General features: G+C 40.9%; 1 protein-coding gene across 8 annotated transcripts in view; it reads right to left on the minus strand.

The window, feature by feature from the left end:
* Positions 1–16,908, minus strand: part of DLG2 (discs large MAGUK scaffold protein 2) — a 2,068,078-nt gene that overhangs the window by 1,042,866 nt on the left and 1,008,304 nt on the right. For all 8 annotated transcript variants that reach the window (XM_082343299.1, XM_082343288.1, XM_082343300.1 and 5 more), the window contains one exon: positions 1,138–1,299. In XM_082343299.1, coding sequence (XP_082199425.1) covers positions 1,138–1,299 — 162 coding nt within the window. The remainder of the gene's footprint in view (positions 1–1,137; positions 1,300–16,908) is intronic.

Here is a 16,908-nt window from a genome sequence, read left to right on the forward strand (position 1 = left end):
GATTTCCAAAGAGACTCTGGGAAGAATTGAACAATTGATTCCAGAGGCAAAATATATACATATTTTTACATATTATAAAATATTTACTGGAATTTGACAATTAGCCTAATATTCTAACTAATTTGTGGTAACTAGCAATAGTTTATTTGATAATGCAGTTTTAGGATGCCAGGGTATTAAAATATACCAACTTTTGGAACTATATTAAACATAATTTAGCCTTTCTTTGATGTTCTGGAAGGTATAATAAGATCCCAGAAGGCATCAGGGCAACCTTCATGGCTACATTTTTTATTGCAACACAGCTATATGAAAGTGCTAGTGAAGTGAATGTTGTAGCTAACAAAATAAAAGAAAAAAAATTTAGCAATATCAAGGGGTTATTTGGTAGTTTTTTGTTTTTTTTTGTTTTACATTTCAATTGTCTTCTATTACATCACTGACTCTAGTTCCATGTTTCCTTTTTTGACTTTAATCAACATTTATAAGCTTTTATCCAAGACACAAAATCCATAGCATCAGCAAAGCAAAAGACAGAGTAAACTGCGACCAAGGAACACAGAAAATCCTTACTCTCATTTCATTGTCCCTCTTGTCAAAATAGCGTTTATCAAGAAATTGTTTTAAATTAAAGAAAAAAAGTAGAAAACGTTGGAAAAGCATGACACCACATAGAAAGAAATATAAAATAGAGCTGTTGATGAACCAACTCACGCATTTTCCTTTTTAGTCTACGTGGTAAGGCAATTACTAGGTGTCATCATGTTATATTTACTTCCTTTGTTTTATCTGGAGCCAAGAATAGAGATGGAGAGATAGATCCGAACAAAACTTGATGTCCTCCTGGACTTAGTAAATACATGCTCAGCTTATTTTCCCTTTTAGTTTTTCACTGTTTGCTCTTTCCTTAGCCCATTCTCAACAACTAAAAGGATCTGCCAGACATTTCAACAAATAACTGTAAGAAGAACTTCCCTGTGTCAGGAATTCCCAGTAAGCCTCCAAACCACAGAAAGACCCTTTGGCAACCATGTCTCACTGTAGTGTTTTCAAAGAGCCTCACTTAAGGCCAGCAAACATCTCCCTTAGCAATGCAAACCAGTCACTGCCGCCCGCTCTAAGAGCAAAAGAACTGACCTTCAGAGGAGAGATGTGAGACTGCAAGACGTATCCATGGACATTTTCTATTTGAGACAGGTTCTTTTCCGATACATGCACAAGTTCAGGGCCTCTCACTTCGTGGGTCAGTCGAGGTAAGGAATGATCATGTGGCGCGTCCTCATCTTGATAGCGATACTTCTGGGAAAAAAGACAAGAAAGAGAAAAGCATTAGCGTTTGCAAAGGGTACAGTTCTGCACTTCACATTCTCATTTCATTTACAGGACACAGTGTGTACCTATTGCTGACATCACCAAACAGGCTCTGCTGCAGTCTCTTTTGGTGGTCACCATTAACCAGTTCAAGTGGAAGCAATACTGAACCAATCATCAATACCAACCAATGCTTGTTTTTGCCTGATAATGCACTACCTCTGTTTATAAAATACAGAAGGGTGATAACAAATACGACGGAGACTATTTACCTAAGTAGGTGAGGAGGTAACCCTCCAAATGACCAGAGTAGCTAAATATGTGCTAAAAATTCTAGGTCAAGGATGGAAAAGAAAAAGTACTGAGCAAGAAGACAGAATTCTGATACAATCATTCAGGAAGCCTAATTTTGATTCAGATTATGTCCAAGCCTTAAGTTCTCCAGGAAACAAGGGAAAATTTTTGCCACCTGAATTTTTTGTATTGGTCTCAAAGGAAGAAAATCTTTTCTTCCTTTCATATCCAAGGAAGAGGAGTGTTGATTTGGGTTAGTTGGACTCCAGTACAAAAGATCACAATTTCCGAAGATGGAGTTTTCTTTTAAAGAACTTAAAAATCAAGGCAAAGGGTCTGCCTATATTATTTTGATACGATTCCCTGAGGGGAAAGAGATAATAGTTCCTTCTCTCTTGGTCCCTTTTCCTCTTTGTCACCTTCCTTCTATATGCCTATAATAGTAAGAGCATCCTCTGGCAAAGGCCGTGCTTTGAGTCTTCCAAGCAGACCTAAGGAAGCTGGCAGAGAAGGAAAAGGGTCAAGACAAGGCATGGTCTGTGGGAGAGTAGACATGGCCATGGGTCAACCTCTATCTTCAGCCTTGGCCTGGGTTTCCCTCTTTTCTGTCTCTCTTTGCTTCTTACCCCTTTTCCTTCAGACCTGTCCCATTAGAGTCTCATTATTTCAAGGCTACTGGTCTACCTGGGAAAGAAAAAAGGGAACACTCTATATCCTACCCCCAACCCAGTTAATAAAATGTTAGTTTGCCTTGCTTTGTCTTTGTTCCCTTTGAATGGCACAGGGATATTAGGGGCAACCGTCCAAACATTGTCGTAACACTATCTCGGGCTTACCTGTGATGTCTAACCTCATCCCACTACCCATTTATTATCATCACCAACAGTTATTTTTATCACATCAGGTTACTAACAACACATCTTCTTAACAAAATCATGCCGATGTTTCTTTCATTTTTAGGTGAAAAATATGACTTCTTGGACATCGGTTCTCTGTCTGACTCATAAACTGACAGTAACAAGAAGAACCACCCAGGGTTGGCAATTCAATCTGATGTCCATTCTTACTCAGAAGTTGATTATCATTACTTGTATTTTCCAGGGAGGCTTTCTACAATGTTCCAAGCTTAATATTAGTTTCAAAACAAAAATTTCAGCTAACAATATCTTGACTGAAGTTTGCAAAGACGCTCATCTATTTCTTTCACTGCAGTTCTTCTTATCTATGATGCTCCATTTTACTTATGAGAAAACACATTTAGAGAGGTTAAGAGACTTGTCCAGGGTCCCTTAACTAGTGGTCCTTAGAGCTGGGACCCTGTCCAGATAATTTGAATCTGAATCCTCTTTCTACTCTCATCATCCCCTCCTCTACTCACATAAGGAGATGAAGCCCAAGCCTGATAACAGAATCAGCAGCTTGGTAAAAAACACTTCATGGAGAACACACAACAACCTTCATGGAGGTTAGAACATTTCTGTGAATTACAAAATACCATACTTTCATTTTCCTAACTCTATGAATAATTTGGGCAGGTAATCTGCCTCAGAAACATGGATCCAGTTTAACATTCATTCTTGATCCGTTATGTATTGTTCATTGGAAGTGGAATAATGTCATACATATGCCCATTTTAGTGTCTCTGGCTTTCAGCCCATCTGCCCTCCACATCTCCTCCCCCTCTTCAATTTTCTCTCGGGGAGGCACTATCATCTATGCAATCACCCGAGCCAGAAAAGTAGGAGTCAGTGAGACTCCATCCTCTCTTTCACCACCCCCTACCATCTGTCAATTTACTAAATCACTGAGTCTGCCTAATTTATATCTTAAATAGTTCTTGAGTCTACCCCATCCTCATCCCCCACCACCTCCACTAACCACTGCCCACGTTCAGGTTTTCAGCTCTCAGCTGGACCACAGCAACAGCCTCTGGACTGGTTAGGCTGCTGCTGAGATTGCCCCTTTCCCATCCATCCTGTACAATATGCCAGGGAGCTGGCTTTCTGGATCTCAAACTGACAGAGTCCTTCTCTTCAAAACCCTTCAGTGGCTCCCACTGCCCACCTGACAAAGCTTAAGCTTTCTTATCCTGCCATAAGCCACCTCCCAACACCACTACATGAGCTGAGTCCCCACTACTTCCAAACTCTTTTATCTCACCACTCTTACCTCAGGGTTATGGAATAAATATAAACAAATCATTATTTCCAGTTTTTTAAAGATTTTTAAAAAATGTTAAATATGCATAACATAAAGTTTACCATCTGAACCATTTTTAAGTGTACAGTTCAGTAATATTAAGTATATTCACATTGATGTGTAACCAATCTTCAGAATCTTTTCATCTGGCAAAACTGAAACTCTATATACCCATTAAACAACTGCCCATTTTTCCCTCCTCCAGCCCCTGGCAACCACCATTCAACTTTCTATTTCTATGAATTTGACTATTCTAGATACCTTATATCACTGGAATCATACAGTATTTGCTTCTCATGACTGGCTTGTTTCATAATGCCTTCAAGGTTCCTCCATATTGTAACATGTGACAGGATTTCCTTCTTTTTAAGGCTGAATAATATCCCATTTTATATATATACCACATTTTGCTTATTCATTCATCTGTAGATGGGCAGTTGATTGCTTCTACCTCTTGGCTATTGTGCATAATGCTGCTATGAACATGCATGTACAAAAATGTCTTTGGAACTATGCTTTCAATTCTTTTGGATAGACACCCAGAAGTGGAATTGCTAGATCATATGGTAATTCCATTTTTAGTTTTTTGAGGAATTTTTTTAAGCTTTTTAAAATTTAACATATGTAAAGCCATATTCATGTCACTCATAACAGTCAGAAAATGCTTGTGTTCTAAAACATAAAGATCCAAGGGCACCAAAAGTAAAATTTTGCAAAGTTAAAATGACTACGGAAGCTCCTCAAAGATTCCTGCAGTAGGATTCAGCTGGTTTAGAGAAAGATTTCATTCATTAAAAATAGACATCTCACTGAATTGTTTGTAGAAATAACTGTCAGGACACAGATAATAAACTTACACGGTATCACAAAGAACTTACATAAATTACTTATTTTCATAAAATTATAACCCATTTTGAAGACTGATAGAGGCTTAAGTTAGACTGTAAAATCAACCTTGATGCTCAATTAATGCTTTATTCGTAAAAATTGTTCATTTTAACATACATTGGTCCTCTGGCCTCAACTTTGACATTACCTTTTCTGGGAAGCTTTCGTGAACTGCAAATCTGAGGTTTTGTGGGTGTTGCCATAGCTCCCTATACTCTCCAAATCACAACATTTATCATGCTATATGACTGTGTATATTTTGAGTTTTTACAGTGAACTGTAAGGTTTTGTGAGAACTGGGGCCATTTGGTCTTGTTTATCCTTGTACCTTCAGTCCTTAGCCAAGTGCCTGGCACATATGCTCAGTAACTATTCATTGAATAAAGTTATGAGTGACAGTTGAACAAATGGATGAAATGGGTATAACTTGCTCAAGCTACAAAGTTATTTTGGCTGCTGGATGCAATCTCTTTCATTGTGCGTAACATTATGAACTCAGGTTTAAGCAAAAGAAGACAACCGCATCATTGACTCGACACAATCTTAAAGGACATCAGATTCTTAAGTATTATATATCTCTCACCACATCTTTCTTTTCAGTAATATATGCTAAGAATACAAACTGAATAGGAACCAGTTCTTGACCTTAAGAAGACCATAAATTATTAAGTGAGTATACATGTGGGCAGGTAAGTCACAATGCATAGTGGTAATGACTGTAAGTATAAACTGAGTTTTGTGGGAGCAGAAATGGGTCATCACCAACTCTGTCTGAGGCTTTCCAGTTTGCAATAGGATCTAGAAAGATAACAGAAAGAGGTAAGGGAAATTCTAAGCAAAGACAACAATATATGCAGAGGAGATAAGTAATAAGAGGGGAAGATGTTCTGAGGGAATAGGGAGATCTTGAAGTAGATTGTAGCAGATGCTATTGCCCCCGCCCAAATCCATGGAAATCCCGTCTATGCATTTAAGGCCCGCATCTGCATACTTCACAGTAAGATTGTCCTTGCGTGATTGAAGCCTCCTCACTTAGATGTGTCTGGGAGTTATACTAGGAACCCCAAATCCCACACCTCAAACTGAAACAAACTGCCCTGCAAATTACCCTCCAAAGCACCTGATAGCATCAGTCTGAAACTAGACTGCCCCTGGACCTACATTCTTGCAGAACTCCTCCTTGGTGCTTTCCTTACTCCTTTAAGGGCCTTTCTTGGGAACTGCCTTCCGGAAATCATATGTACACTACTACCCATTTTAGGTCTGCTTCTGGTGAACTGATGTTTAAGAATGGGATGCGAGGTGGAGTATGGCAGGAGACAAGGCTGAAAGGCAGACTGCTATCTATTGTAGGCAACAGGGACCATCCAAGAGACCTAAAGAGTACTCTTCCTGGTACCAGCCAGGTATACCTCCTCCTTTAGTTTTGCAGTTTTCTCCAAAAGATGACTAAGCAGAAGATGACAAGAACCAGTGAGAAGTACCATATTTAACTGAAACATGAGCCTCCAGAGGAATCACCCTGATATGGTTTAGTAAAATCTCTCTCCTTGGATTCAATTTCAACTGGACCAAAAATGATTTTTTTGGTAATACTAAGACTACTATTAATATTAACACTGTTAACAGAAATACTAATCCTAACACTAATAGTAATATTAAAACCAATAATAGCAGTTAATGTGCCAGGAACTACACTAAATGCTTTAGACACATCATCACACCTGTGAGATAGGTGTTCTCATTCTCCTCACCTGAGGCTTGGTTAGTTAGGCAGTTTTTTCCAAGCTTACATACCTGGTGAGTGGCAAACCAGGATTCAAACACAAGTTTGACTCTAGAGCTAGAGCACTTAAATATTCTTCTAAACTAACTAGGACTCAAAGATCTTAAGAGACTAACTTTATCTTCAGGAAACATAATTCTTAGGAAATCTTCAAGAGTCATCTAACAAGGGAGATTAAACAACTCCACAGAGGTCATACCCTGATTTAAGAATCAGCTCTAATTTTCTGGGCAATTCTGAGTCCTCTCTCATTTCCAGGGCTTGTCTCTTAGGTACTGATGCCATACTGGGCACCTTTGAGGGTTTCTGCGTTGCCTGTAAAATGAGGGCCATTGAGCAAGGCCTCTGTTTTGAAACCTGTGTCTTCTTCTTTTCCTCTCCTCAGCTTGGTCCTTTGGAGGGGAATCTGGAGCAACAGAACTTTTGTAAACAGATTATATCTTCTCTCCCAGCTCTAACAGGAGTGAGGCAGAAGTGCTCAGGACAGGGAAGACTGATTATTATTCACGTCCCCTGTCATAGATCATTTTGTCCCTGACTTCTGGAATCCTATCCCTTTCCCCCTTCTGAAGTTTAGCCTCTACCACTGGGCTCCTTCATCAGGCAAACTTTGTCAGGTCCTTGATAATCAGATTGGGTGTCATCACCTCTTGGAAGCATTCTCTGACTGCTAAGGTTAAAAGGATGTCCTTTCTTTATGCTCCCAGAGTGTTCTGCATGGATTCCTGTTATTGAATAGCAACAACTCTATACCACAATGATCTGTGTGCCCACCTCTCCTACTAGCCCATGAGAGCCTCTGAGCAGAGATGGAGTCATATTCATTTCAATCTCCAGTGCCCCATAGTAAGATACATAGTAAGAGACCAACGAATGTGACTTTAACTGAACTAAACTTAAATCATTTGAGCAATAAATTTGACCAAAAAGCCCTCCCAGCTGAACCTGCAAGTAATCATACTGGCACTCCCTTTCTACCACAGGACCTCCATGTGGATGGCCAAAGGCTGGGAAATTCAACCAGATTCTGCCCACCACATTCTGTTGATGCCTGTGTGAATCGGAACCGTCCTAAGTTACCCAGGATTCAAACGCAGGTGCCTACATGCATCTGATCCATCACTGGATGTTCTGCACAGTTTGGAAGATGGTGCTGCACCATGGGCACAGTGTATACCAGCTGAGGGAGAAGTCACAAATCTTTCAAGGCCTCATAAATAAAAACCTGAATCTATCTCTGTTTCTGCATAAAAAGTGCTCTGCTTCCCCCTTGCAGCAGGAGTTGGCACTGCTCTGATAAGACAGAGAAACAAATCAAACTCTGAGAACCGGAATATGTTTGGTGCTCTTGAAAGGTAAGTAATATTATAATGCCTAACAGTTAGTGAATGTTGCCCACTTTTCTAAGAGTGTTATAGAAAGTATCCCATTTAAGACTTACAGCAACACTATACAGCAGGTACAAAATTAAGGAAGGATTACAGTTTCTTCCACAAAGGCTGACATTCAGGAAATGCTCAACACCTCTTAGTTCCTCGGCTTCTGTTACTATAGCAACAAATAGCATTTTCTGCATCAAGTCTTATCTCCCCCTCTGGAGTCTAAGTTCTGTGAGGCCAGGAGCCTCTGCCATCTCTCTTTGTCTCCCGCAGAGTGTCAGGCCAGAAGAATGGCCACAGAGAGTGTGTCCAATGGAGCCGGCTGACAACGCTGCCGCTGGAAGGAAGTCTCTCAGTTTTAAAAATGTGCTTTGGCAGAAGAGAAGCACAGATTTTAGGAGAACCATGAAGTCGCTTAGAAAGTTGAAAATAAATAACAGACTTGCAAAGAGTGATGATCCCTAAGAAAGAAGTGAATGCAGCTCAGAAAACAGGAAAAACCCAGAGGCCGGAAAGCAGTCTTGAAAAATGAATTACATGGAAATGAAGGGTTTTCATTTCCTCTCAAGACTGTATAAGTTTAATTTGCAAAACAGGGTCTTCTCATCCAGGCCCTGCCAGCCACCATCCTATTTTGAGGAAAATATTTTGTTTAAATACTTTGCTATTTCTTTACCGGAATTTTATTTACCAGAGACTCGGGCAGTATGTAGCTAGCCAGCTCTCTTTTCCAGCTGCTTCCCTTTTGCATGATGTCTTAGCCTATCTGTGACCTGTGACCCACCTCCACCGCCACACCTACGGCATCCTCTCTCTAACCCACTGCCTCCCCTTCTGGAGGGAAAACATGGATAAAAGAAAGAAACAAGAGAAGATAAAATAATGGTTAATGCAGTGATCAGATCAGTATTTATATTCATTTCTTTGATTTGAAATAAATTCTCTGCTATTTTGGCTAGCGCAGGATTCTCTTTCCCCTTTCCATCCTTTTTGTCCACTATCCCAATCTATTCCTCCAGAACAGTTGCATGCACGTTGCAAATCTGGAGGAGAGGGGTTTAGAGAGGAGCAAAATGGGAGGAGGAAGGGCCAGACAGAAATACCTAATTTCCCCCTTTACTTCCTCAAGGAACCCTCCTGGCTTCTCAGATTAGTGGATTCTCCTCCCCATGTCTCACTGCTCCCTGCCTCTCAGGATTTCAGGGTACCGCGTATTCATTTTTCATAAAACTCGTCGCATTTTTATTTTACATTTATTTCTGTGATCATTTGCTTAATGTCTGCCTCCCCCACTAAATTGAAACCTCTGCGGGGGTCTGGGACCCCACCTGCTTGGTTCACTACTGACCTCTAGTGCCTGCTACATGGCAGGTTCTCAATCAACATTCATTGAACAAATAGTAGCCGGTGGCCAAATCTCTCTCCAAAATCCACTACTCAAAACAGTTAATAAAAGTGGGTCAAAGCTCACTGATGGCTGATTGCACACAGATCTTCCCCCAAGTGAAGTTATCCTTAAAAAAAAAAAAAAGACCCACAATCGGCAATACAGCTGGCTCAAAGGACATTTGAAATAGGAATTTTTTGAAGAGGGGAGCAGGAGGTAAGTAACAGGACAGAGGTGAGGGATGAAACGCACTCCCAGGGGGCTTCCCTGGTGGCACAGTGGTTGAGAATCTGCCTGCCAATGCAGGGGACACGGGTTCGAGCCCTGGTCTGGGAAGATCCCACATGCCGCGGAGCAACTGGGCCCGTGAGCCACAACTACTGAGCCTGCGCGTCTGGAGCCTGTGCTCCGCAACAAGAGAGGCCGCGACAGTGAGAGGCCCGCGCACCGCGATGAAGAGTGGCCCCCTCTCGCCACAACTAGAGAAAGCCCTTGGGCAGAAACGAAGACCCAACACAGCCAAACATAAATAAATAAATAAATAAATAAATAAATAAATAAATTCAAATAGCTTAACCTTTAAAAAAAAAAAAAGCACTCCCAGGTGCTCCATTTGAATTTTTTCAAACAAAACTCACAAATGAAAGGAAATACTTTCCCACTTTTTGCCACAAAGAACAGGACCAGCCAGGATGTTAATTAAATTACAAATCAGCTGTCTGCTTGCAGCTGACAGAGCTTTGTGTGCTTCCAAGCAATGTCAAGATATTTTAAACCCTCTGTAAGTACCTACAATGAGGGAGCTGCCAGGAAGAATGCTTTCATGAATATTTAATGGATCTTAAGATCCTTTTTAAAGAACTGATGATTTAAATAATCATGAGGGGACTTTAGCTCAGTGCTGCCCTCCATCTGTTAACTGAAGCTGCAGGAAATGGAGCTTGGCAAGCTTTCCCTCCTAAAACTCAGAGAGAGGCCGGAGAAGGCCAGGCTCACCCAGGAGAGGTCACTGTAGGATTAGACAGCCGAAGGTCTCTGGAAAAGTCAGAATGGGACCACAGACCTATGATCTGGGAAAATAATGGGTGTGGAATTGGAAAATGAATTTGTATAAGATGTCACACATGCGGGTTGCTATTTACAATTTACAAAGCACTGTCAGAAACACTGTCTCAAGTAATTCTCTTAAGAATTGGAAGGTATCACTTTGATTTCCAAATGAGAAAACAGGATCAAAGAGTCTCCAAAGCGTTAAACAAATGGCAAAGCTGGGTTTCAAACCGACATAGCCAGCTGAGCCCAAAAGGCAGCCCAATACAGCGGAATGTGAATGAATTCTGGCATTAGAAATACGGGTTCAAATCTTCCATCATTTGTCAAGTTGCTGGTATCTCTGATCTTCAGGTGACTGAAGCTATAAACTGGGAATTACAGGATCAACCTCGTAGAAATATGAGCATTGGATGAGACACTATATTGCTAGCACATAGTAGCTGCTCGATCAACCCTAACGCTCTCCTTTCTGGAACTGTCAAGTTTTGCACTTTGCAGGTCTAGCAGCATAAAAACTGGTGCCTAAGAGTGAACTCTTCAGACTGTTAGTGCTGTCAGCAGAACGGAAACAAATGTGAACGGTCATTTGTAGCTTCTAAATACGATTCTTGACTTTCTCCTCCTTAGACCCTCATTCTAGAATAACTTTCTAAAACCTCAGTTATAGCCTAGTGGCTAAGACTGCCTGGATCAATTCCCAATTCTATCGTGTACTACATGACCTTGGGCAACTTATCAAACTCTGTGAGACTTGATACTCTAATCTGTAAAATGGAACTACTACTCACTTCACAGAATTTTTGTGAAGGCCAAGTGAGATAATGCATGGAAGGCACTTAGTGTCTGTGACCTAGTAAGTATTCACTTAATATCAGCTATGATTATTTTACTGTAACATTAGATTTTTTATTTGACTATAAAAGACCTTAGGAAAAAAAAAAGACCTTAGATATATAAAAATAACTAACTGAAGGAAAAAATATAGCTTTATTTATTATTATTATTTTTTGCTTTCCATTTCTTCAAAGCATACAATTACAACTTTTCCCACTACTCTAACCTGTGCTCCAATCTCACAGCTCTCCTGACCCCATGAAGGACTCTGAAACCTTCTTTTATGTCATCTTCAAGCTTGAAAACCTTCCAGGCTTTCCCAAACCATCTCCACTAACTCAGTCTGCTCTGACCATTCCAGCTCCTATTTCTGCTCTCTCCTCTCAATTTTTGTACTTAACAAGAATTTATTTCTAGTTATAAAATAAATAAGCCATGGGAAGGTAGTGTACAGCAATGGTGACTGTAGCTAATAACACTGTTTTTTTAAAAAAGAATTTCTTGAGCACCTACTATGTGCCAGACATTGTAACTGCCAGGGATGCGACAGTGAACAAGAAAGACAAATCCCCTCCCTATGCTTTGTTCTTGATGTGTTCTCTTCCTCTAATAACCTTCCCAACTCTGTCTCTCACCTGGCTATTGCTCAACGTTAAAATTTAGCTCATGTATGATTTCTTCACAGATGCTTTCCCTGGACACCCAGGTTTGGCTGTGCCTTTTTCCTGAGCCCACATAACTGATACCCTGAGAATCCCTCTTTTTTAAAAAAAAGCATGTATGCATCTGCTTTTCTCATGGGAACATAAAGACTTCTTCATTCATTATTGTAACATCGGCAGCAAATATTCTGCCTGGGACCCGAGGTGCTTAAGAAATGTTTCTGAACTGAACTACACCCTGTGGAGATGTAAATTCCTAGGACTCTTGTGTATTCCACCACACCTAGCACATTCTAAAAATAGCATGTACTCAAGAAACCTGTCTGGAGGCTATAGGAGATCTGATTATGGAACAGCATCCTGTCAGATTTTGAGTAATAAAATGAGAAACTGGTTCACTGTGTCGCACAGGTAGTGAAGCGGGGTAGGTTTCATTTAAACTGAATTGTTCAAGTTTTGGGTGTGAGACACGTGGGAAGGAGTGTTGGCTGGTGGCTTTCTGGAGCAAGGAGTTGAGAGGAGGAAAAATTAGAATATGCAAGACAGGAACTGAGGGACCTCTCTCTTCTCCCTTAGTCTGCCAGCATTGAGTTAGAGCAACTAAGGAAGCACAACACATCAATGAGGCCATGCCAAGTAACTTTACCTGAGACTCTCTAAACTCCAGGCCAGCAGCTTGGCACAGAGACGAGTGTACCAACCTTGAGAAGCACGATAGAATATATTAAAGTGGATGCAAGGCAAGGAAGAACTCTGGAAGCATGCACACTATGCTGACAGTCCTTGTCTCTGGGTAACCATTAAATTCATTTTTTGAGCTACATGTCTTACTTCGAGAATAAAAATAATGAACAAAACAGAATGTGTAAAAGAGATGAGCAAGTATTTGCTTTGTTGTAATGGAGAAGGTCCAGTGGGCTGCCAGCTTTATGGTGAGGGAAAATTCTCCAGCCCTGGAAAAGGTTTTATACAGATTTGGTTGAGCTAACTTTGGCTGAAGGATGCAAGGATGATTGGCAGCTGACAAATGAAGGAGGAGGAGCTGGGAAGGAAGAAAGCTTGAAGTCAAGTTGCTTTGTTCCCAAGAAATCAAAGCAATGATTTGGGAACAAACTCAACAATTAGTTTGTCCATTTGAAGCACAACTTCAAATACTGTCTGAGTAATGCTCCAGGGATAATTGCCACTGGATCCAAGCCGTGGCAGTAAGATCTTGTGGGCTGTCACTGTCTGACTCAATCCACCAGCTGTGCCACAGCTGCAGCATCTGTGACAGTCATTCACTGCTGTGTTCTGCTGAGGGTGCCTGGTGCCCAGAAAAGATGAAATGTTTATTTCAGCAGAACGCTTATTCAAGTGACGCCAACTCTCCGCACCTCAGTTTCCTGCGTTTAAATTCTGTTCCTGTTACTAATCGGCAATGCGACTTCAGGCAAGTGTGGAAGCTCTCTGAAACTCAGATTCCTCATTTGTAAAATGGGGCTAATAATACTCATAGCAGTGTTGCTATGCGAAATTGATTTGATAATATGCATAAATGTCTTGGCATAGGGCCTGACTCCTGACTGATGCTTAGGAAATCTAAGCCTCTTCCTATTGCTGTGTGTGTCATATACTCATCATGTCAAGTATTGTCAGAAGGGTCACAACACACACACACACACGCATGTACCTATTCAATTCGACCTTATTACTTTATAGGGAACTGGTTTCCTCCATGCTTTCGCAAGCATCCCAGCAGCGTTACAGATCAGCACAAATCCCCTGAGGGAGGCCGACTGAGTTGCAAAGGCCTTGCCTCCGCTGCTCCAAGATTCAGTTTCTCCTCTGTATGTGAGGACATCTTACCCTTTTAATCCATGTTTCCACCTGGGCCAAGGCTCCTGGCTTCCTCTGTCCATGAGCATCATTTCCATCCAGCAGGCAGAGAGAAAACAGTCTCAGACACAGGTGCTGAACGCGCTACCACTGCCCACTCACACTCCCCTTCTGACCTATTTGAGGTTCTGGACCTTAGAACCTGCTGTGGAATTGGCACCTGCCCAACGCTTCCATCCATATCTGACTTCCCGAGACTAGACCACTCACCCACCTGAAACTAGAACTTCTCCTGGATTTTTCTGGCCGGCTGTGTGCCTGCTCCTGGGTTTTCCTGGACAGCCTGTCTGCATGTGCTTCCTCTTTGACACCAGAGAGAGTAAAATCCCTTCCTAATAAGAAGCATCATCACCCATTCATTCAACAAACTATTTATCAAGCACCTTATATACTAATCACTAAATTTTAAGTGCTGGGAATACAGTAGTAAAAAAATATATGACCTCTTAGAGTTAAATTTTAGTTACATTAGGTAATATAGCTCTTTTCCTGAATTCTCTTTTTCTTTTTTGCCCCTCATCATGCTTCCTTTACCCAAAAGCAAGCATGAACAGTTGTGTTCTCCATGGAAAGATGCCGGGTGGTCTAAGTGGGCAACCAGTCCAAATTGTCTCTGGTGGTGGCCCAAGTGGGCTTGATCTATCCAGCTGTTCTTATCCAGCTGCCTTTGTCCCCAAGCCCCTCATGACGAGCTACTCTTAGTGACACTGGAACACGGAACAGGTGAAAGATCAAAGACAAAAGGTGTGGCCTTGACTCTGGCCTCATTGGCAGTGGGTTCCAGTCAAAGAGGATTACTTGGCAACCAGATACTGTCATAAAAATATTAATATTTCCTCAAATAAAGTTGTTTCATAATCCATGCTTGGTTATGGTGGTTTAATCTCCAAATAAGATATGCTTCTCTTGGGAAGTCATTTCTATACTTAATCTAGGTTACTTAAATATACGATTGAATACACAATTGTAGAATGCTATTTTGTGCTTATCACAACCTTAAGATGTAAGCCCCAAATCAAGAAAACCTAGAACGTTTTCTCATTTTCTTGTCCTGATGCCCTACTGGGAACTGACAGTATCACCTTTCAGATGACTGGCTACAAGATAGCGTTCATATATATTGATGCTTTACAGGTATTTATTTATTTAATCCTTACAACAAACTTATATTAGTTACTCTTTTATTTCCCTCATTTTGCAGATGAGAAATTAGAGGCAGAGAGAAATTAAGTAACTAGTTCATACAGCTAGCAGAGAAGCTAAGATTCATACCTCACTATTCTCATAATCCTTACCTTTAATCCTGTACTATATAGTATCGCTCAGGTATTGTGCATTTCTTATTCTCTGACTCAAGTATTTCTTCTGTGTATGGTAGATACTTTGGTTCTTTGGTTTAAAAGTCAAGGTCTGGGGAATTCCCTTGCGGTCTAGTAGTTAAGACTCTACGTACGCTTTCACTGCCGAGGCCCCGGGTTCGATCCCTGGTGGGGGAAGTAATAGCCCACAAACAGCGCAGCGCGGCCAAAAAAAAAAATTTTTTTTTTTAATTAAAAAAAAGTCAAGGTCTGGAAGTTTCCCTTTATCCTTGCGGAGCCATAGAATACCACTGAGAGAAAGTATAAATAGAAATAACCTAGTTGATGATACTGCCATTTCCGTGGTCACCCAAATACAAAACTCCACAGATGAAGATAATCCTTCAGCTTCTTTCCCTTCGCATGACTTCCAGAGTGAGATCAACATAATTCAGTTTGCAGAACATGACACCTCATATGAGGGTCAAGGCCAAAAGGAATCTGATGAAGGTAGTGATGCTATATTTGTAGCCATCTCAGGACCCCTCTGGCGTGTAGCAGGGATTTAGTCATTTTACCAAGTGAATAAGTCTAATACAGGTTAAATGCATTCTACTTCAGCAGGGAGTCTTGTTCTTTTCTCTTTTTTCATTTCCATTGCCCTTTGCCCCATCAGGCCCTGTTTCCTCTCCCCAGAATATTGCACTTGCCTACTACTTCTCTTTCCAAGCGCATTCTTACCTCTTCCCTACCCTTCCTTTCCCTACTTCTCCATCTTTTCCCACTCCATCCTCCCACAGTCTATCATTCCACCATTCTGAATTCTTTGTGACTTGAAGTAAGAGTAATATATCACCTCTGGAACTTTGCACTTGCTACCTCCCAGATGCCTTTTGTCATGGATTCACTTTCAGGGCTCAGCTAAGAAGATACTTCCTCCCAGGAGCCTCCTTGATTGATCCACTTCTCCTGTCATCTGTGCCCAGTCCCAGACTGGGGTCGGGACTCATGGCAACCTGTGCACACACAGAGCACTCTTTATTTTATAAAATTTTTCTTGCTTATTTGATAGTGTACCTTTATAGATGATAAGATCTTTGAATACACGATTGAATCTTACTTATTGCTATGGCACCTGTGTCAGGTATTCAATAGGCGCTGGATATGTGTTTGTTAAAAGAATACTAGCCACCTAGTAACTAGTTTTCTTATCTGTATTCTCTTCACCAACCGATTCATTTAACAAATCACCCCCAGATACAGCTTTAAGCACAACTTTGGCCATATCACTCACCCCTTTAAAGCCCTTGAGTTGTTCAGTACTGCTCAGGAATAGAACATGGACACTTGGGCATGGTATTCATGCCACCCCCAAACCCCCTCTAAAGTCCTATGTCTATGTATGCCTCTTTACCCATTTACATTCCATCCAAAGTAGCCACGCAACATTTTTCTGAAGTCTCACTCATCTTTCCCACTTTCCTGTCTCACGCTCTTCCTTCTGTTTTGAATGAAGCTCCTTGAATCACAGGTGGGGAATATATTGCTCTTTTCTGAGGTTCTGTTCAAATGTCTCTTTTTCCAGTCTCCCCTGATCTTTCTCAAACAGATGTGATCTTTCTTTATCTTTACTTTATACTGGTCTTGCAATGAAATTGTCCATCACTGAGTTTGAGTTTTTTCCATCCATCCACCTTATCATTAAGCACTTACAGTGAGTTACTGAGACACCGTAACAGACACTGATAATAGAGAGACAAAACACAGCCCTAGTCCTCACTGAGTTCCCTTTCAGTAGCTGAGACTAACAAATATAATCAATCTAAGAAGTCATTGATAGACACATCCTTATTTCAGAGATGTTAAATATTAGAAAGTACCTCTTAGAATTGATGAAATACCACACTGAAGTGTAGTATATACAGGTTCCCATGGAGGT

Source organism: Balaenoptera borealis (assembly GCF_965194805.1).
Source record: "Balaenoptera borealis genome assembly, chromosome: 11".
Taxonomy (NCBI): domain Eukaryota; kingdom Metazoa; phylum Chordata; class Mammalia; order Artiodactyla; family Balaenopteridae; genus Balaenoptera; species Balaenoptera borealis.